The sequence below is a fragment of the Epargyreus clarus genome, unplaced genomic scaffold, assembly GCF_041222505.1.
Source record: "Epargyreus clarus isolate Ecla_fem2 unplaced genomic scaffold, WU_Ecla_fem_2.2 ptg000001l, whole genome shotgun sequence".
In the NCBI taxonomy this organism is placed as follows: Eukaryota; Metazoa; Arthropoda; class Insecta; order Lepidoptera; family Hesperiidae; genus Epargyreus; species Epargyreus clarus.
In genome coordinates, this window is record NW_027332209.1 from 12,465,117 (window position 1) to 12,488,559 (window position 23,443).

At 37.5% G+C, this 23,443-nt stretch overlaps 1 protein-coding gene across 1 annotated transcript in view; it reads right to left on the reverse strand.

Moving 5' to 3' along the window:
* Positions 1-1,010: 1,010 nt before the first annotated feature.
* DAAM (disheveled-associated activator of morphogenesis-like protein) overlaps positions 1,011-23,443 on the reverse strand; it is a 101,724-nt gene continuing 79,291 nt past the window's right edge. The window contains exons 5-21 of the mRNA XM_073084618.1: positions 14,959-15,126; positions 14,248-14,466; positions 13,006-13,146; positions 12,143-12,371; positions 10,893-11,120; positions 10,244-10,497; positions 9,743-9,892; positions 8,611-8,766; positions 7,954-8,028; positions 7,400-7,711; positions 6,684-6,823; positions 5,960-6,121; positions 5,252-5,431; positions 4,670-4,793; positions 4,000-4,242; positions 3,462-3,644; positions 1,011-3,175 (exon numbers count right to left, since the gene is read on the reverse strand). Coding sequence (XP_072940719.1) covers positions 2,864-3,175; positions 3,462-3,644; positions 4,000-4,242; positions 4,670-4,793; positions 5,252-5,431; positions 5,960-6,121; positions 6,684-6,823; positions 7,400-7,711; positions 7,954-8,028; positions 8,611-8,766; positions 9,743-9,892; positions 10,244-10,497; positions 10,893-11,120; positions 12,143-12,371; positions 13,006-13,146; positions 14,248-14,466; positions 14,959-15,126 — 3,276 coding nt within the window. The 3' untranslated portion in view covers positions 1,011-2,863. The remainder of the gene's footprint in view (positions 3,176-3,461; positions 3,645-3,999; positions 4,243-4,669; positions 4,794-5,251; positions 5,432-5,959; positions 6,122-6,683; positions 6,824-7,399; positions 7,712-7,953; positions 8,029-8,610; positions 8,767-9,742; positions 9,893-10,243; positions 10,498-10,892; positions 11,121-12,142; positions 12,372-13,005; positions 13,147-14,247; positions 14,467-14,958; positions 15,127-23,443) is intronic.

The following is a 23,443-nucleotide window of genomic DNA, read 5'->3' on the forward strand; positions in this document are numbered from 1 at the left end:
TATTTATAGATAAAGACAAATAACGTATTATGTAAATAAATAAAGATATAATTTGTTACAATAAAGATTGACCCCCAAAATATTCCATTCACTCGATCAGAGATACATAATATAGAAAAGAGACAGCAAATACTATTTTCCGTGAGTGCGACAAGTACTTAATTTCACTCAACAGATTTCAAACGAATTTATTAACAAGGTATTACTTTCTAATATAATATCATTGGTCTACTCTTTAAAACTAAACTATGGAATAACATACAGTCTTTGACTTGTCAGTCGTTTTACAGCAAAAGCCAAAATGTTCAAAAAGTTCGCATTCAAATACTATTTATTTACACTTGTGCAATATTACTGAAATTATCGTTAAATATGCAGGAATATATCGCACTTTCAGAATTACAACGACCTTAAGTACAGAGAATTATTATAAAAAAAAAACCCACACTCCCACAATTAAGACGAATCCAACGACACCTCATATGTTAAAATCCGTGAAGTCGTTTGGGCTATAGCGTGCCAAAGAATGAAACATACATACATAAGCTCGAAATAAATTAATCTCCGAAGTCAGATAATAGTACATTACAATACGAGGACGAAAAATTTTTTTCTGACAAGTGTGAGTTTGCAGGCCGAGCCGCAGGCGAGGACTGCAATCACACGAGTCAGAAAAACATTTTTCGTCCGCGTGTTGTATAAAATTTTATATTACGGGGTCGGAAATGGGGGTTTTGCGCACGCGAAGCGTGCGTAAAACGTCAATTTACGCACGCCGTGATATAAAAATCCTTTAAAAAGTACCAATGAACCCATTGCAACATTCACTCACATGTTACCGTAAAATCCGCTAGATGGCAATAGTGTCAATGTCAAATTAAGAGGAAACTGAAGACAAAACGCCTTTTTTATAATATAGGAGTAGCAGACGAGCATGCGGTCCACCTGATGGTAAGTGGCTACTGCCGCCCATGGACATCTATAAATAATCAACCCCAGATAAGATTACATAATCCTACCTGAGGTCAGCCACAGATGCGCCGCTACCCCTGAGGACTAAGCTGGAAGACCTCGGAAAAGACCTTACCACACCCTTCAAACTAGAACACAGCAGCGCTTAAAACTACTGTTATTAGGTAGAAATAGGTGTAAACGCCTGATTCAAATTCATTTTTCTCGAGTATATAGTATTTGCACTTACGATAGTGTAATTCGATATGTACGATACATATTTATGTGCATTTTGTCACATATAACTATTTCTGGCAATTAATAAATCACAACAACAATTTGAGGATATCTAATCATTCTATTTCTCACAAATGTATATTCACGACAACAATTCTATTGTTACTGGCTACAACAACAACATCATTTTACTACTGCGCATTTATTCTTGAAACCGACATTCATTTATTCACATTTCAATATTACAAATTGATTTGCACAAGCGTAACCTTATAAAATTAGGCACCGTATAGACAAAGTGTCAAATAAAAATTCAAAAAGAAAATCTCGAACAGATTATTCGTTGTCAGAACAAAAACTTACCTGTACCCCTAGTATGAGTTGTTACGTTTTTACAAAAATTACTGTTACTGTATTTTTTTACGTATTTGCCCATACATTTCCTATAAGCGCCCCTAGCGGACTGTATCATAACTGATAGGAAATGTATGGGAAATACGTAAACAAATACAAAAACAGACATTTTTGTGAAAACGTAAATACTCATACTATGGGTACCGACGGCTAATATAGAGTTTCTTTACAACGTGTATAATATTCTCTACTTGGGGCCCATGCCTTATCACTTCGATATTCGAATAGATTATAATATTGTTATTATTAAATCACAGAAACGTTATGTTACGGTCCGAGCAGACATGCTACTTTTGACATTGGCGATTTGCATTTTTGCGATTGCATAATCGCATCGCGTTTTGGCGAGTTGTTGCGTACAGTCACCGTATCGTAAACGCGCGATTTTGCGACTAATGCTGCATCGCGTTTATCGCCTTCAATTACTGTATCAAATGATGCATTTAATCGCAAAATTTAGCTTCCGAAAAGCTGTTAATAATTATCGTCAATCGCTGATGTTAAAAGTATCTAGTCTGTAGGAACCCTTACTAAGAAAAAAGCTTAAATAACAGCATATTTAATTAGTATTCAGTTTCAAATACTCATCAACACTTACAAATAAACGCTTAATAGTAACATTTAACTATTTTTGTCTCGTTTCCACATCTTTAGAGACATTACGATAGAAAGAGACAAAAAACAGGTTTGACTTCGATTAAGCATCTATAAATAAGTCGGTTATTCTTAGTATTGTCTCGTATAAGTTCAACTAATACAAGCTTAGGTATACACCTAATACTTAAAAACTTAAATCTAAAATCAGACAAAATAAGAAAGAAAAGATTACTCGTAATCGCATTCCTACTACAATCCTACATTTCCTATAAATAACTTTGTACAGAGTACGCGTACCGTCATAAAGAAACTAAATATTGGCACGTTTAATTACATTCATCTATAATGCAACGTTTAGGTCCGCGCGAATAATTCGCCGAGTAACTCGCCGAACAATGACAAATATGTACACACGAGTACAGACGAATAATCCGTTGGTTCGTGCTGAAAATACGCGGAAAACAGACGAATATCATGACGAGTATCGAAACCACACGAGTGAGTTATTTACACATCGTCATCGCGTGTATTCGTCTACACTCGGCGAATAACCAAACGTTGCATAACACGTCAAATCCGAAACATTCGTTCAGAACGATTTGTGACTCCACGTAGCGTTCCACTACTCACATCAAAGGAATACCGACTCAACTCAATTCCTCGTTCAATTCTTCTGTCGTTCACGGGAGTCTTCCCTACAGACGCCACGGGGAGGGGAGTCTCTACCCTTATGGGCTTTCGATGCCTTCCGGGACCTCTTAAACTTGGCTACGTCATCGCCGAAGACATCACCAGTTCGGAGGGCGGAGATGAGGTCGTCGAACTCTCCCTTCTGTCCGTTACTAAGGGTACCGTCGCGAGATGTGTCTCCGTGCGAGTGTCCGTTGCAATCGGAGTTTGTGGATTTGCCGAGCGACTTGCCCACCGAGCTGAGGAGGCTTGAGGCCTGCTTGCGCTCCATTGTTCTCTTTTTGAGCTGGAAACAAAAATACAAGATTATATTTTAGTTCAGTTGTAAAGATTTGTGTAAAATAAATAATTTAAAAACTTATTTTTTTTTTTCATGATATTTATTATAGTACAACTGTTCAATATATTCTGCCGGTATCACGGAATGGCATTATGCAACATTTAGATACTCACCGAACACAAACGAATATGCGAACATTTACACACCCGTCATTATTCGGCGAATTGTTCGCGAATATTTTTTTGTGAACTAAAAATGGGTCGTGCACCATTTCAATATAGATGTATCTTACCTCCTGTTCGTGTCTCGTGCGTCGCTGCTCCTCATCCCGCCTGCGTCGTATGGCGTCACATTCAGCACGCGCCTCGCCCAGCTGCGTTAAGAACGCGTCGAGCGCGCCGAATAACTGTTCGGGCGACGCGCTCGCCTCCTCGCCGAATGCGTGCGCGCACGCTTCCAGGCGGCTCTTCATGTCCTGGAAGAGAATTTAAGTTTTTGTCAATTTTGTCTCGTCTTGAGTTTGCATTAAAATTTCAACTCATAGAAGTTATAAATATGATACTCGTATGATTTGGATTCAAGTCTAATGTATACACATAATACCAGACCATTTATTTTCCGGAATGAATATAAATTACGTGAAAAAAGAGCTATTTCAAAAGAGATCTACATGTCAGATATTTCTATATAGTATAGCTAACCCACCTGGAACAGGCCTTCGAGCTGGACGTCCTGGAGCAGGACGAAAAAACTCGCGTAGCCCACCCCGTAGGGCTGTCACGTCCTTCTCTAACTTCGTACTTTAACATAATCCCCTATACACAACCCACCTGGAACAGGTCTTCAAGCTGTGTGAAGGAGCACACTGCATGTGCGTGGAACTCCCGCATGACGGGCACGAAGGCGTCGTGCGGCTGCGCGGCCGGCAGCGCCGCGTGGTAGTCCAGCTCGCGCGACACCTCGCGCAGCCCGCCGCGCAGCGCCGTCACGTCCTTCTCCAGCTGCTCCACGCAGACCTTCGCCGCGGCGCGCACGTGCGGTAGGTCCTCTTCGAGCAGGAGGATGTCCTTGAACTGCGGAAATATGGGGTACTGATTAAAAAGAGCTTACTATGGGGTACTGATTTAATCACGCTCTCAAAGTTTTTCTAACGTTCCTAATGCAACCTTACGACGTCAAAGACATGCAGAATTGTAATTTGGTAAAAACAAAAAGAAAAATTTAAATCAGTTGCCCGATTTATTGACAACGCATTATGTAATTATACATATTAACAAAGAAAAATATACTTAGAAAATTCGCCTAATTCCCTCTAATTCTCTCTGCCTTTCCACAGTTGATTGGTAAAGAATACCCTCGAGCATTAACCTCAAGCAAACAGGCATCGCCCTTTTGTAACCGCCCTGTCAGGTATTACCCTAACCTAACCTAAACCATAACTAAAAATAAATTACATTTCACGTCAAAATTAAATATTTTAGTTAGATAAGTATATCATACCTGAGTCTCGAGCATTTCAACAAGGTAGTGTAAGAGTGTGGTATTCCGCGTGACGCTCGACTTCGTGTCCGCCAGCTTGTTTAGCGATGACAGCCGGAAACCGGACGCGTTACCACGGGCTCCACTGTTTAAATAAAATGCATCTTTTAATAAAGTGAATAATTTTGGACTTACTTCCATAACAAATTGTACCTATGCAATTTTATAAAATGATTATGTTTGCAGTTGATTTCGTCACGAATTGTGTCTATAGGTGACGTGAAGCTTAAGTTAGTAACCAATTTATACCTACCAAAGATTACAAATACCATTTCTAGCAAACAGAAATTCTCAATACTGTCTTTGGTACGCAAAAAATTGGATAGATAGATTATTAATAATCGACGTATATCTATAAACATTAAATACCACAAACACACGTCAAGGAAAAAAAATGTTCTCTCTATACAATGTCGTCTTAAACCCCTTTTTGTCCCACTGCTTGGTATGGACATAGCCCTCCCTGTATGAAAGTAATTAAGCCATAGTGCACCGCGCTCTCATTTCTTACACCTTTGACTTTTTTTATTGTATATAACTCACCGGTTCATATAATTCCCGATCGCGAGCACGATCTCGAGCAAGGCCCGCAAGCGCCTCGACCTGGTCATATCCCGAGCAGCACGGAGTACTACTGCGGCGCGACTGGACGCCTCGGCCGCGGCGCCCGCGAACTTCTTCTTGAAGAGAAGTGTGCGTACACGCTGCGAGTAGTGCGGGATCCTGGGGGACAAGTGAGCATGATTAGCGTGTGATGTGGGGTGACCGCTTTTCGTAAGCCGTGAAGAGGTAGCGCTACTAGTATATCTGAATCACGCTATTAAAGTTTTCTGTACATATTCCTTATCATTATGGAACGAAAGAACGCAACGCGACCTTTTGCGTGTTAGACTTTAAGTTTTATAGCCTTTCTAGTGCCCATCTGTCTCTCAATTGATAGTGTCGGAGCACATTCGCTCCCAGGGCATGATCATGTAATTCAGCACTATCAGCTAGCCCAACTGGAGATCTCCTTTTGTGTCTAAGTGTTATGATATCCAATAAGACAATGTAAAAATCACGAAGGCCCCAAAATCAAAATATAACATACAGTATAGTGTGTATAAACTCCAAATGCTCCAATACAGTATGTTGATCATTATTACCATTTCATCTAAGGAATATTTTCCATGTCCAATAAAAAAAAATACATACACCACACTCGTATATAATTTTACAAATGAAAAAAACAATATAAACGCAGAAACTTACTTAGAGATCTCGTAAAGGAATCTGTCAGCTCTCGCCATGCTGTCCAGTTCGTCTTGATGTTCTTCCAATAACGCAGCTTCCTCAGCGCTGGGCGTGAACTTCAGCAGTTGTTCCACCATGTCTATTGGCAGTTGCTCACCGCTGTCCATACGGAGAATTGCTCTGAAAATGGACAGTTATGATTTTTTAGATTTAATTGTAATTTTTGTTATGATTTCATTTAATCTGATTCGTCATCAACCCACTGCCGGGCACGGGTCGCCTCTCAGATTGAGAAGGATTAGGCCATAGTTCACCGTGCTGGCCAGGTGCGTATTGGTAGACTTCACATACCCCTGATATTTTTTTTTTAAATCTCTCAGGTATGCAGGTTTCCTCACGATGTTTTCCTTCGCCATTCAAGCGAGTGACAATTAATTTCTAATACGCACATAACTTTGAATAATCAGAGGTGCATGTCTGGGATTCGAACACGTGATTAAAGTCACACATAAACAAGGTCATTTGAAACTTCAACTCTATTTTTTTTAAAGTAAATTAGAACACTAATTTAAGCTCACATATAAACAAGGTCCTTTGGTACTTTAAATTATTATTTATGAATTAAATTAAATATTTTTATAATAAAATAGAACACGTGTTTAACGTAGGTAAACAAAAGTAATTCGATACATGAATTTAAAAACTATACAAGTTGTAATTTAAAAAAAGTGTTTCAAAATACCTGCAAATCTCCTCATCGCTCATCTTAAGCTTGGACAGAAGAATCGTACAGTTCTGTGCGCGTCGCCCGTCGATAACGGACAGGATCTTGGTGCGCGGCTTCGCGCCCAACTGTCTTAGGTCTTCCACTGAGCCCTCGTTCTGGAAATTATATAAACCCTGATGAGCCTCTTGATTGAGGTTTTATAAAATTTTAACAATTTTTTATTTGATGGAATGGTATGGTTGATGCGAGAAATTTTATAAGACTGAATGAACTTAACTTTTTTTATTTTCTATAAAAAAAAAGTTTAACAGACTATGTTAATAGGGAAACTTCGTAAATTTACAAAGTATATCGTGATTATTTATCAAATGTACACATTAGCTGTACCTTATAATGATATAGACTAAGTTGACAAACCTCATATACTTGTAGCGTCATAAAATATAAATATTGTATGTAGTTCTGAATACACCGCATCGCATAAAATTTGCGTATTTATTTGGTTCGCGACTTCATATCTAGATATTCGTATAAATTATCTATTACCAACTTGAACCCCATTCTTCTAACTGGCACAAAATATCCTATCGATCTTAATAGACTTATTGTTTTGTAAAGCACGATCACTCTTGCTAGACACCATGGAGCTTGACGTTAAGCTATTTTGTTTAATAAAAGCCTCAATCTTACATAACATATCTTTAAGTAAGAAATATAGCAATCAAACCAACCTGAACCCCATTCTTCTGGTACGCACAGAACATCTTGTCAATCGTATGCAGATCCATTGCATTATACAGCTTGGTATCATCGATCTCCTGCCAGATGGTACCATGGAGCTTCGCGTCGGGTAGTTTCGTCCAGTTGAAGCTCTTCAGGGGGTTGCCGGGGCGGGGCACGTTCTTCTTGGGGCGGGGCGTGGGGGCCATCGGGGCTAAGGGTGGTGGGGGCAGGGGCGCTAGTGGGGGTGGTAGGGGCGCGAGGGGGGGCGGTGGTGGTGGTGGGGCGCATGTCTCGATCACTGCGCTTTTTAGGTTGCTCACCTGGAAGATAAACGGTTAATATTCAAGTTAGTGAAGAAGCACACAGACGTGATTTCATCGTAAAATAAGGCGCAGAAAGGGATTTTGTTAACCTCGCGATCGATCGACTCATTATGTAAAACGTCTTATAAAAATCCCTTTCATAAGAAATATCTGAAGAAAACATAATTTCCTCTAAACATTAATATAATTAAGCAAACACCCGAATACAGAAAATTATTTTAATATAATTAAGGAATTACCTTTGCATCATCAGGTATGCTTCCCTCACTGACTAGTTTCTCAAACCTTGCTCGTTCTACTCTCTCCTGGTTCAACTGAAAATATATAAATCATTTTTTAATAAGTACGTACATGTATAATTCTATATTTTCTGAATTCTTAATATCTCTATGTTTTTAAATATTCTCGTCCCTCTAAGTCTTTTTTACATGTGTCTAACCCATTAGATCGTGTCAATTTAATTTTCTTGCCTTCCTCCTAAAATCCTAATTCGTCTACTTCCTCTACTAGTCACCGTTCCCAACCTATCACTATATTCCTGGTACCATCAGTTTTGTACCGGCTCTATTCCCTCTGCATTTCTGACCTAGTTAGCTCCTACCGCCTCTACTTCACCCTCTACTACAGTTTACCTATCATCTTCTGCACTTCTGGTTCCGTCATACCAGCTTCACAGCTTGACTACCCCATATGTATTCCTTATTACACTATATCCTACCACGTTTATTACCTCCGCTACAACTCACTTACCAAGTGCACTATCATCTAATTCCTAACCCTATCAAGTCTAACACTATTTCTCTACTACTGCTACTACCCTGCTTCTACTCTCTCCGTCTTACTCTTTCCCCTCTCCCTCGGCACCAGCTCTTTTCCTCTAGATCCCCTCCTCTCACCTGCTGTTCGAGCTGGTGCGCCCGACAGGCCGCGGCCCGGGCCCTCTCAGTACACTCCATATGCGCCGCGGTCTCCCTCTCCAGCCGCTCCTTCAGCCTCGCCACCATGCCCTCCAGCTCTTCGCGCTCCTGGCTCTGCTGGTCCACTTGCTTCTCCTGTTAGTGGGTTAGGTTAGGTTAGGTTAGGCGGACATGCGACTGAGTTAGATGCGATGGTGTGATTGACTGGTTGTGAAGTTACAGTTTCCAGCGCATGAGGTCTGTTTGGGTTATTGTATTTTAACCTCCAACGCAAAAAAAATGTTACAAATTTTATGTATGTCTGTTGTGTCGTAAATCATAAACATAGGAACCAATTGTGGTAATTTTTCTGTTCTTAAATGATCTACGACAAAGGACATCCATTTAGCTGTTTGAAAATCATCAGTTCTTTTATTCATTAAATTTTGCTTTATTTTTTCATCTATAAAACCAATACTTTACCGATATTAGGACAGACTTGCCGATTGATGATGAATGAGAATTTATTTTAGATAAGACGCATCCAATTTACTTATATCCATCTATTCCACAGACCGCAACTCTATTTAAGGCCACGATAATAAATAAATAAGTCCCCATTAATAAGGCCTTCAAGTATATGAGCCTTTACTTTAAATAAATAACACTGTACACAAATACCCATAAATATCTCACATAATGTGCTGGAAACTATATAATATAAATATATATTTATTAAACCAATATCAAAAATGGAACGATGTCTCAAGTTATACCAAGACCATCATAACAATTAGTATAATGTCTGGCCAACGTCAAAAATAAGGCCATAAATGAATGAATGGATCGAAATTAACTCACTCCAAAATTATAAATGGATTTCTACGACATCCCGATTTAGGGAAGCAGATGTCTTAAGTAATAAATTAAGACCTTAACAATAATAAAGCCTTAGAATATATGGTTTTCATAATTAAATGGAACTTTGATCTTTAGTATTCCCTCTACCATTTAAAGAAGTATGACATATGCCAAAGTTTTTTTCGTGCCTTTAAAATCACCGATTTTTTTTTATCTTTGACAAATACCATACAACTTTTTGACTAATCACCGATAATTTTATAATCTTTACCTTCTTAGCGAGTTCGGTAGCCAAGTCGACGTTTTCTCGTTCCAAATTGTCAGCTTTCGTTCTTGCAGCTACCAATTCTTCTTCTTTAGCGAGAAGATGGACTATTTCACCCACGTTGATCTCCAGAGGGGTCACGTCTGGGTCGTACACCTGGAAATTTAAAATAATGATATTTTGTAGCAAAAAGAGTTATTACATTTATTTAAAACACTTCGATAGCTTGCTTCAGAATATATGTGGTGCCATCTTCCATCAAATAAATCGAAGTAAAATACACGGAATCTTGATTTATTATTTGTATAGGTCCATTAATAACCAAAGAATATTTTACAATACACTTAAAACAATCCATGAGATACCTCTCTATAGTCAAAGATTGAAACCGGAACCTACCCCTCTCCGTAAAACAATCTGTTACACATTTTCAACAAAATGAGCCTACAAATCTAACAAAATCTATATTGCCTATCCTAAACAATATGTATAAAGTTGCATCCTTACCTTCCCATGCTCCGAAGTCTCATCCCGATGAACATCACGATGGGAATCTCGATGCGAGCCGCGGTCAGAGTCGCGGTCAGAAGCGCGGTCAGAAGCGCGGTCAGACACACGGTCAGATGCGCGGTCAGACACGCGGTCAGACGTTCGGTCAGACGCGCGGTCAGAGTTCGCCCGAGCGTTCGGCTGCTGTAGCACTATCTGTTGCGTGACTCTGTCCAGCAGGAGCCAGTGTTGCGAGTGTGGGCTGTATTCCACTGGAAAATAGAACACAATATTCTGTTTTATAAGAATATGTAATAACCAGACCAGTTACGACCGCTTGGTGTTTTGAAGAAATTCGCTTTATTTTATTTCAGTGACACAGTAGCGCTGCTCTTGTTTAGAGATAAGAAAAAAATAAAATTCGTGTAAATTAATAAAATATACTCGTATTTAGGAAACATTATAAACGGTGTTACATATCTACATCTACATATATTGAACTTTATAGCATCCATTAAATTAAAATAAAAGAGAAGTAGATAAAGAATTTATCAAAAAGGCAATGGTCATCATCATCATCATCTATAAATATTGTTATATTTTTATAAAGGTTTTCGAGGTAAGGGTCTTAACAAGCTAGAAAATATAGCAAAATCAATACACTCACGTGGCAGCAACAGTAGATGCTGCAACAGCGACAGCAGATGCGGGTACGCGGCAGTGTGGCTAAGCTTCCTTCGTAGTAGCTCGAACATCGCCGCAGCGCTCTTCGTGTCCACATGTTGCTTGTCGAAGCGTCGTGCCAGCTCCCGCTCGTCCTCGTTGCGCACCATCTCGAAGAACTCGATGTGACGGTCCAGAGTCTCGTTCTCGTATTTGCGAAGTTTTTCGATTACTGGGGATTAGAGAAATGAACTTTAGAATTGCGGACTTTATTTTTTATTTATTTATTTAAATCGCATTTACGGCTAACATTTTAAAGTTTAGTGTCACAATTGATCTCATAGCGATTTGCAGATTTTCGATTACTATTGGGTTAGAGAAATGAGTCTTAGAGTCGCGGGCTTAAATTTTTTTAGTGTAGTCTTTCTTAAAAAGTTGCTTTCTTGTTGTACAATGCTTTTAGTTTTTATTTAATAAAATTAATTGAGTATTTATATTGTTTGATTTAGAAAAGGTTTCACTCTTCGATTACTGTTGCATATTATGAGGTACCGACCGATTTAATGTATTTAATAACTGTCCAAAATTTTAGAGTCTAAAAAATAACACTATAAATTAATTTTACTTAATTTATATCCACTAAAACAGATTCGAAACACATACACAGCGTCAATCTAGACATGTAAACTCTAACATGCGATAAAAAATTACGATTATGTGAAACTGACGTTAATTATTTCCCAATATATGTAAATCCATGCAACGCCTTATCAAATTAATGAAATATTTTCATAATAATTATAATAATTGGTCTGTATCAAACTCAGCTCAACATTATTAATGACAATTATAGACGTAAAAGTATTGTTAGAAGGCTCCGTGGGTATGTTTTGTTAGGTATTAACTTAAAATACCTGAGTTTAAAACATAGATCTTAGATCTTAAAATAATATTAGAATAATACTGCTTCAAATTTTAGAGTATTTTGATTTTATATTACGTCACTGGAAAGGCTAAAAAAGTCTAACAAGTGCCGCTTGCATGTTAGACCTTTAACCTTTCCAGTGACATAATTATTTTTCCTTTAAAACAATAATATTTACTGGAAATAATCATAAATAGAGAAAAATAACATATACATTTTTTTAAATGATTAAACAAGAAATTTGATAAAGATTAAACTATTCTGATAATAGTGAAACTTACTCTAAACAAAACCAAGAAAGCCCCAAAATCTAATTTTCCACAACTCACCAGGTTGTATCCCCAACATGAGTAGCTCGTATCGTAAATGCAGCCTGAACTCCAAGCTTTCCTCCCCAGGTCCATAGTTCAGCACCGCGTTGATGAAGGACATGATGGCGGTCTTCAGCCCAAGGTCATCTCTATAGGCTCCAGTACTACGGTCTAACTCGTTGACCACGCCTTGGAAACGGGCGCGCTCGCTCGCGTACTTCTGGTAGTGGATCATTGCTTCTAACACCTGGATGATATAGAATTATGTATTAGATACTATTAGCAGTAACGTGGTTATATAAACGTATTAAGATAGCCGTTGGTGAACAACTTTTTAAAATGTAGGTATTTGTAAATCGTAAAATCGTGTCTCAATTCAGTTTCATAAAAAATACTGATTATCGTACAATTTGCGAAAAAAATCTTATTTTTCTTATTAAAGTAAGTACTTAGTATCCAATTAATATTTAAATTACATTGAGTGGTAATGATTTTTGCAGACATATTATTTAATGTTAAACCCACGATAGGCTCTTAAGGGTATACTTAGATTTTAAATTATACCCTAACCAACATCTCTTCAAGTGTTAAAACATTAATAAAATTTCAAAAAAGACACAAAAGGAACAATATTTTAGAATTTGTAAAGTATTGAATTGGTATAAAAATAGCTTAATAAGTTTAACAAGCAACTTATAGTAAGATACTACCACTCAAGAAGAACTCGTTTTAGAGTCTTTTCATGCATTTAAGAGTCTTATTAACCTCCGCAAATGTCCCACACGGGTCATTGAGAAAAAAATCAAGTTCATCTTTACCATACATTTTAAAAGACAATTCCACGTACCTACATTTTTAAAATAAATTTACATTATATGTACCTTTTTGTGACCACCTGGCACGAGACAAACAGCACCAAGTATCTCCAGCGCAGCAACCTTAGTCTTCACATTCTCGGTGTCCAGCGATTGCGCGATCAGATCTATGCTTGTAGGGTGCGCGAGAACGTGAGCACGCCCCGTCTGCAATCAAACAAATCGATCGAATCGAATCAAATCAAATCAAACCAAATCATATGATTGTTTTTATAGCATTAGACAGACGAGCATGCAATCCATCTGATGGTGTGGCTACTATGTCTATGTCGCCCATGGACATTTGGAATCAACCAGATAAAATTAGATTGCAACCCGAAGTCGATCACAGCGCCGATACAACTGAGGAGTAAGCTGGAATGCCTCGGAAAAGTATGTCTCCTTTACCCTTCAAACCACAACAGAGCAGCGTTTAACACTGCTGTTATTAGGCAGAAATAGGGGTGGCGATGGTGCCGTCGGAGTCGACCACTGATAATTCTTCCACCTTTAAAGTGATATTAATTAATATGATATAAAATCAATTTTTGTAGCATAAAATTATAGTCAACGGATGAATACCAATTGACAATGAAGATTGTAACGCAAAGTTGGTGTTAGGTTGGATTATGTCCGATTTTTTATCAATGCCGCAATAATTTCATGATGATACTCGTAGATCTACAATAATAAAATTATAATAACAAGAGAAATCTTCTACCAAAGATACACATACATTGTCAGCAAAGCAAATACTCCTTGTGGGTATATATCATTCTTTGAAATTAACTAATTAAACTATATTTGGTCCTTCATGGTCTAATACCTAGTGAGGTAAATGTAGATAGTATTTATCGGCTGGCAGTAGTACGGAAGGATACCATTTATGAATAGAACCATATATAGAATCCGGACGCTCTGCTCTGCTGAATTAGTTATTCATCAACGCCTTAATCCCTGTGATGAGATTGTGCCTTGTGATGGCGTCATCCCAGGGTGCCCGCTGCAAGGCCTCCTACAGCGCGGTGAGGCCTCCTTCATACACGAATCCGATGCCCATTACATAAATCTCCTATGACGTCATAATTGATTATACTCACAGAGTTATTCATCAGCGCCTTGATCCCGGCGATGAGGTTGTGCCTCGTGATGGTATCATCCTGGGATGTCCGCTGTAAGGCCTCCAGTAGCGCGGTGAGGCATTCCTGGTACACTAATCCGAAGACCATCACATAAATCACCTGCGACGTCATGAATGCGTATACTTACAGAGTTATTCATCAGCGCCTTGATCCCGGCGATGAGGTTGTGCCTCGTGATGGCGTCATCCCGGGGTGCTCGTTGCAAGGCCTCCAGCAGCGCGGTGAGGCCTCCCTGCTTCACGAACCGGAGCACGAAGCTGTGAGCTCGTGTCCGTAGCGCCGTCTTCAGGCCGTCGACCAGGGCGCAGGCCTCCACTGGCGTGATGTCTTCTGATGACGCGAAGGCCTGGAAGGCAAATTGGTTTTTGTTATGTAATTGCAATAGTTACCAAGTAAATGAGAAAACACGTAATGAAATGCCCCATTGAGTTTATGTGGAACCTGCCGCTCATAGATGTCTATGACAATAGATTTGGCAACCTACTTGAAGTAGGTGACAGACTTTTGTATCTGTCTAGCCCATTACAGGTCCTACAAACATGTGTTATACAGCAGAAATAGGTGATAGCGGTATTACATGTTATTTCATTAAAGTAGCAGACGAGCTTACTATCCACATCTTAAACTCCTACCAAATACAAGACAGGATTCCTTTTCCTTATCGAAGGTGTTCTTTCTTTTACACAGTCTCAGTTTAGGTTGCATAATTGTGTACAAGAAATGTTGTGAAAACATCAATAGCGTGATTCAGAAACGTGGAGCGCCATCTCTTGGCGAGTTGCGGGAAGCAGCCATATAAGTATACCTATTATATGTCTAGTGGAAGTTAATAACTTACATCAGCGATCTCGTTAAGCGCCTTGATGTACTCCTCGACCTGTGGCGCTGTGGCCATCTGCGGCGCCTGGCCCGGCGGCGGCCGCCTGCTGCAGTAGATTTGCCACTTCTTCGCCGCGGGCAGCTCCATCATAGCCGCCTTGTTCACCGCTGTCAGGTCCAGCTCTTCCTGTAAAACAAATTTAGGTGCTTAGTAAGAAAGTTTTTGGTAAGAAAAGTGGAAAATACGGGTGCTATCCACCGTATTTTAATGCATGAAGGATGTTAACTCAAATTACGTTGCTAGCATGGAAGATCCATTTGAACAAGGCGGTATTTTTAGACGGAGTACCCGCAATACAGCCTCAAATATCCAGACCAATATCTATCATGTTTGAGGTAAGTTGTACATGTGTTAATCAACCTTTTTAAGAGGCGAAGATACATTCTACAGTCAGTAATATTATTATTAAAATAAATTAAATTAGACCAGAATTCGGTTTTACAAATGCGGTTTTAGTTCTAATATTTAAATTGGAATACGACATTATAAATACGACATTGTAAATACGACAGCCTACAAGCCATTATTATGCACATTTTGTTTCCAAGACAAAATTTTAAACTTATTTCGCTCAGCAAAATAACAGGAAAGTTAGTTACACGAACATTGCACAACACATTAATTGACCCCAAATGCTTAATTATAAGATAATTTAAAGCCACCACAGATTCTGCAGCTTCGAAACGGACGTGTTTCCACAAAAAATCTGCCTAAATACACTTAAAAGCCTATTGACATTAAAAACAAAAATGTCGTCCTGTACGCCATTCCGTAGAACCACGATCCCTCCTAATAAGTAAGTAATCACGAATTTAAAACTTGCCGTAAATGGGCATCAAATCTGACATGGAATGAAATGTGGATGGTTGGCTAGGGCTGTCAATAGACAATAAAATAATCATACAACCTAGTTACGTGTAAGCGACAGCCCTACACGTTAAGGCTGCATCGCGCCAGCCCTACACCGTTCTCACGCTGCATCGTGCTTGCGCTGCATCGGGCCTTCGCGGAACGGCCAACGCTGACGAGGCGCGCAGGTGGCCGTCCCACGCGCGGGTGGCCGTCCCACGTACAGGTGGCCGTCCACCATGGAATCAGTTCACCTCCATCGCGGAAAGTGACTCGACCTATCCCATCAATTTATTTTTTTAATTTCATTTTTGTTAAAACTTGTGTAAAATTTGTGTTAAATTTAAATAAAAATTTAATTTGTTCGCGAAATAGACTGCAATTATTTCCTCGACGCCCAGCTCCCATAACTGGCGCAGTCGAAAGTTCCCGGTTTGTGCGTGTTTCGGACTATCGCAATTAAACGAGGAACCCATAAGTGGCGCAGAACCCATAACTGGCGCAATCGAAAGTTCCCGGTTTGTGCGTGTTTCGGACTATCGCTATTAAACGGGAAACCGAACCATTGAACGAGATCCGGACGTCGGGGAACCCTGCTCAGCTCGCTACATCCAAAAATCGATGTGCAAATACGAGATGAAGCTACTTCTGAGGCTCTACTGGAGCTTGACGATCAACACTATATACTATCTTTTCAAACCCCCACGAAAGTACAAACGCTATGTGGACAGGAACGCCATCAAATCATCGAGGGTAGTTTCCTTGCTACTATACCGAGAACCTGCAGCATCAGAACAACAGAATTCACTATCACCAACGTCAACGATAAACTCCGTGGACAGCATTTCGAAATACTTACATTCACAAATTCTGAATTATTAGCCTTGTCATCTTCAAGGAATCGAAAAGCTCATTTCAACATAACTGCAATAGATCTTAATAAACTACATGTCATTGAAGACCAAATATCAATGGAAACTTCACCAAAAGTAACCGACGCCACTTCGATGAGTACTTACCATACTACTCTTCCTCTGTACCTGTTAATCCTACTGGGTACAATTGCTCTCGCTATTGCGTACATAAGGCGATACCGGCGAAATAGAAAATCAGAAGACATATCAAAATCGAATGTTGAAATATCTCTTCAACCGTGTGCAACCTCAAGTGAGCATCACTCGTCGACAGCTACACGAGAGGACAAGAAGGCCGCAATATTTGCACTAAACGTAGGCAAATAGTTGCTCAGCTGGGGCGGGAGAAGTTACGTGTAAGCGACAGCCCTACACGTTAAGGCTGCATCGCGCCAGCCCTACACCGTTCTCACGCTGCATCGTGCTTGCGCTGCATCGGGCCTTCGCGGAACGGCCAACGCTGACGAGGCGCGCAGGTGGCCGTCCCACGCGCGGGTGGCCGTCCCACGTACAGGTGGCCGTCCACCATGGAATCAGTTCACCTCCATCGCGGAAAGTGACTCGACCTATCCCATCAATTTATTTTTTTAATTTCATTTTTGTTAAAACTTGTGTAAAATTTGTGTTAAATTTAAATAAAAATTTAATTTGTTCGCGAAATAGACTGCAATTATTTCCTCGACGCCCAGCTCCCATAACTACCTGTTTCACTAATTACTTTTTAAAATATAGGCATTACTATTTATCTCTCGCGCGTTTTAGTAAAGTATTCAAAATTTATCATTTTTTACTTTATACATAATAAGTTATAATTTAAATAAGTAGGCATTTCCAAAAGTTACTCTGAATACATCGGGATAGTAATTTCCTGTACTTTAGTAAAAAATCTCAACTTTTGTATATGTTTCTCAAACATTAAATTAAATATACAATTCGTTTATTATAAAAATAAAGAAAAATATATTTATGAAAACAAATATATTTCATAAAGTAGTGTCAACCCTAACCACATCGCTAACAAATTCTCAACAAGGTTATGTTCCTCACATACAAACACACATGGCGTCGCTAACGACATGACCATAACAGTATGTATAATCACATGTTGAATACAAAACCGGACATCCTAAATCTTCGTATCTATCCATCCATTAGTTAGTGAAAGTTCCAATTTGTTAAGAGTACTAATGCTTTGATAATGCGACGAGCGTCAAAACATTGATATTGATGCTTGATTTCTTTAATGTAACACATAATTGTAATGACTGTAATTTTCTATAACACTAAAGTAGCAATATGCAGTCCACCTAATGGTAAGTGGCTACTGCCGCCCATGGACATCTGTAATCAACTCCAGAAAAGATTAGATTCCTATCTGAGGTCGGCCACAGATGGGCCGCTACCCCTGAGGACTAAGCTGGAACGCCTCGGAAAAGTCTGTCTCCCTTACCACACCCTTTAAACCGGAACACAGCAGCGCCTAACACTGCTGATATTAGGTAGAAATAGGTGTGGCGGTGGTGCCGCCGGAGTCGAACTAAGGTGAGGTGATGGCGCCTTGTGTAAGTGGCCGCCTTAGCCTTTACAACATAATATTGAAGTTCTTTATACTCTACAGTAAAGCGGTGGAGCCGCCACGTTTACGTCACAAATTGCTTTGCTACATTTAATTTTAATGTCAAATATCACAAAGACTTTAAATATTAACCTATATTCCGAGATAACGCCTGACATTTTTAAAGAGCAAAGACATTACGATGAACAAAATATAAATAATTATATTTTAAACAATGTCATTTCTCCGCCGCATTTTTTGTGAATTCTTTAGTATGATTTTAATTGGGTTATATTAATCACAGTTTCTTACATTTTAGTCGTATTGATAGAAGTTAATTTGGACATCGTTCTAGCTGCAGCCTATCCAATATAATCACAAATTTTAAAGATCGATCCACAATCCCTTCCAGCAAAATACACAAACAATCGCTCAATCACACCTTCAGGTATTTTTAATAAAAAAGAAATACATAATCTACCACCACATATTTTTAAGCATGTTTATAGGATCGCCCTGACAAGATCGTCTGACCGCATCGGATCACCCTTTTAGGTGAAACATGGGTGAAACAATAACTTATTCCGGTATCCTAGAACTAGGTACATACCTACGAGATAAACCCATACGGCTCCTCCAGCGGATAGCCCCCAATATAGTATGCTGAATACGAATGGTACTATTAACATTTGAATAAAGATTTCACTAAATTAAATGCCGGATGCACCACAATAAGGAATTCCTTTTACCGCAAAACATGATTATGCACAAAATAGATGTGCAATATGCATTAGTATAGTATCTATCTATTGCTAGTATAATAACATGATTACCATGTATAGGCGTTTATAATATTAATCATGTATGCAAAAGCATTCGATATGTTTTCCAAAATACAGATGATATAAAATATCTTATTGCAAGAGAAATATTTTGAAGATGAATTTAAAATGATTAAGATACTTAGTCCAAAATGTATTAAAAGCAAAATTTTAAAGCTTATTTACAGAACCTGCACCAAGTGTAGGTACCTATTATGATACGTGTAAAAACTCTTTCAAAAAAATTCCGATGGCTTTTCGGATAATCTTTAAAAGGAGGAAATTAGGTTCCGGAAAATTGCGTATTTAAAAAAAATACTATAATATTTAGCAAAAAATAATAATTAAAGACAGCTATCTTTAATTTTATCTGGTATCCATTATAATGTTTTGGAGATCGAAAGATATTTAGATTGTAAGACAGCCTTGATCTACATGTACTAATTATACGTATTACGAGTACTTCCAACTATAATATGCATAATGCTGTGCTCAACAAGAGTTCAAGATCACAGCAATTATTAAATTAGATGAGTCAGTTCATGGATTCATAAATGGCAGGACTTTTATCTCATATTCTATTAGACGATCTAATTACACTTTAAAATGTTTTAGGAACACATAATTATTTATTTACGCCCTTTGGTAAAAGTCAATCAATCCAATTTTTGCTAATCAAAATTCTAGTAGGCAGTAATTATCAAATTTACATTTTTATTAGACAGAATATTTGGTATACTACTTTGGATATTTTTTGGATTTTATTCACATTCATTATTGATGACGATGACATAGATAAAAAGAGTTAATTGATCATAATATCTTCAACAAACTAAACAAGTAACAAATTAAACAAGAAAATATAATGAGAATAAGACAAATCAGTAGCTTGTCATTGAAATTACCATCAATATGAATGATAGCAATATTTCGCTGTAATTATGAAAGTTTAAATAAACTAAAGATCAGCGTAATACTACTTTCAACGCTACAGTCACATGAATAAAAGCTATTAACGACTTCAAATTGCAAATCAAAATTAAAATCAATTATTTAAACTGTCGATAAAAGGATAAATCGTGGTCAATAAGACCTTACGTGAAGAATAAACTAACTTTAGCAATGTCACCATCGATGATACTGGAACCAAAATAGTATACAATCTATTGGAGGATAAAACAAATGAAAACCGTTTTGAATCAATATTAATTTTGGTCAATGCGGCATCAAACTCCTTGAATGCGACAATATTTGCATATAGTAGAAGATCCGAAGCTAAGTCGAACTGGACCGAGCTGATAATAGAATGAAACTCATTTTATAACGAAATTAGTACATTGGGTAATACATTAAAAATGGGTTTGCTAAAAAAATCCTGGACAGAATAATTTTAATTATTTTTTGAAAAATTAATTTTCATTTTGCAGACAACCCTATATCAACGTGTTCACAATAAAACAGCGCTTCTACTGATATAAAATTTTATCTATTATCATCATGAGTGAAAGTAGTTGCCAGCGAAATACCTGTTTATACCTGACAACCCAGTAGTTCGTCCACGTAAATAATAGGCAACCCAAAGCCTGCACATTCTGTATGTTTTTAACATTCACTCAGAATAGAATTTTCTTATTATCTTGATGTTGCAAAATTTAATTTTCAATTAAATTTTAATTTTTCAAAAAATAATTAAAATTATCCTGTCCAGGATTTTTTTAGCAAACCCATTTTTAATGTATTACCCAATGTACTAATTTCATTATAAAATGAGTTTCATTCTATTATCAGCTCGGTCCAGTTCGATTTAGCTTCGGATCTTAGACCAATAGTTGCAATCACGAAACGGAATGGGGACAGATCAACATTTGCTCTGAGTACATAGTGTATAAAATGCACGACCATTTGATAGAGCAAATGGAATTGACAAAAAAATCGGAGCGACCTTTAAACTAACAAAATAAATAGGTATTTCAATTTTCGGCAAGCTAGAAACAAATCATCTATAGTAATATTAAGATTGATTAAGTATTAATAACGAGCCAAAGTACGTTACGATTAGGTCAAATTAGCCAAAATCATTAATTTCAGTAGGATTACCGAATGGATTGTACAACAACCATACCCACATCAAATATAGATTATAACGGACTAATTCTCGAAGTAGAGAATTCTATTGTTCCTAAAGTAAATAATGATATAGGAACGATTGTACAAGTCATCAAAACTAATCTAGATACTGCATAACACTTAGAACATGAGGTGACAGTAACTTTCTTATGAAGCGATTACGCTTTCGTAATAGTGTGATTACTAGACCGGATGATAGATAATCGGATTAGACAGCATGCAATTTTCTATTACAAATTAGCGTTGATATCATCGAGGTATTAATTATTATTGGAGCGTCTAGCGTCGTAGTTAATCTTATTAACGATTATGTTAGACGGGCTGAAAGTGTGATATAATATTATCTACATGTAAGTAGGATTAGACAAAGCAGTTCGTATTTTCTCTTTTTTCTGATAGCTACTAATAATTAAACAGTTTGGAAAATATATGATTTTTGACCACTGGGCAGAAAGAACTTGTAATGGCAAGGGGATTATTTTGGTTACTAAATATATTATAATATTGGTAAATCATGAATCGAAATATTTGGGCACGAATACCGTAAAATATACCAATTGACCTGGAAATAAAATATATACAAATCAGGATTATATATATATAATTCCCGAAAATGGGATAAATCCATAGATACATATAGTGACATATAACGATAGTTCCGCTACAGAAAGATATTACTAGAGCTAATAATAAATACAAGAAAATTGCTCAAGTGATACTTGATGCAGTTTAAAAGGTATCATTAGATACATTAGAACTAATATGCGCTCTATTGGATAACGTAAGACAAGAAATAGTAATAAACATGATTGCCATATACATAAGGTTCTTGATAGCACACTCATTAGAACGTTACATAACTTAACATAATGAATAAGCAATTAATATTAATACAAGCATTAAATACTGAATACATTATAAAAATATATAATCATCGAAGATAAACACTTAAGAGAATATTTGTTCAGTCAACAAACTCAATGTTAAAGATATCTTTACAAAGATGACACGTCACAACATTTAAGTGGAAAGCAAATATAAAATTTCTTTCAATAAACATGTTAAGGCTATCAACAGATCTCGAAGCAGCCTCCAGATCGTATCAACACCAGTGCCGGTGTCACTCAACAAAAATGCCAAGGCTCATACCACGCCCACGCATTTAAATAGAAAAGGATGAAAGTCAAAGACTTATTCAGAGATGTCGACAAGTTTCGTGACCGTGACATGACAATAAAGAACTAGGTATATAATAATGCGACCAATTATAATGACAGTGCACTGAAAATATTATTTAAAGCTTAAAAAGCTTTTAAGCTTAAAAAGCCACGCAATAGGTTTGAGGTTCGATCCCTGGCCAGACAGATATCTGATGAATTTAGATTTATCTTCTGGGTCTGGGTGTTTTTGTGTTCATGTATATCGATGGCACCTACAACCCAAAAAAAATAACTTAAGGAGTACTTATAGATATTATTGTTATGTGTTTATTTTATGAAGTAAGCTTTAACACAATTATTTTATTATTTCCCAGTACTATAATATTATGAATTTGACTCCTACGAAACCGAATGCAAAAATTTAGTTCAAAAACAAATCCTGATAGAGTTACGGATTTCCCCAATTACTACTGACAACTGAACTATATTTCTCACTAAATACAATTAAAACTCCACTGCGCTGATTGCAACAATTTAATTTATTTTCTCTCCTCTCCTATTCTCTGTACCTTTGTAAGTTAAAATACAATTTTAAAAGCAGATTTTATGAACGTAAATTGTGCAGTCTTTGTAACTACAAATTGCTTTGGCTTCGTTTTACTTCTGTTCTGCCCGATCGTTATTTACTTTATGTAGACAAGTTTTACACAATGGATATTTCTGTATAACTATTATACAAGGTATGTCTCACAAATGAATTCTATCTTCCAAATTATGACCTGCGATTGTAAATGCAATAATGATTGCAATTAATTCTTCATTTAGTCTATAAATTATCTTAATCCGTTTTTACCAGAGGCTTTAGACTCAGAGGGTCTCATTATTTGGCACGTTCTACAGCCCAATGTCTTGACGGATTTTAATATATGAAATGTCATCGTATTCATCTAAATTGTTGGAGTAACACAGAATGTATTTTTTAAGCAAAATATTTTTTACTAGTTTTTACCCGCGGCT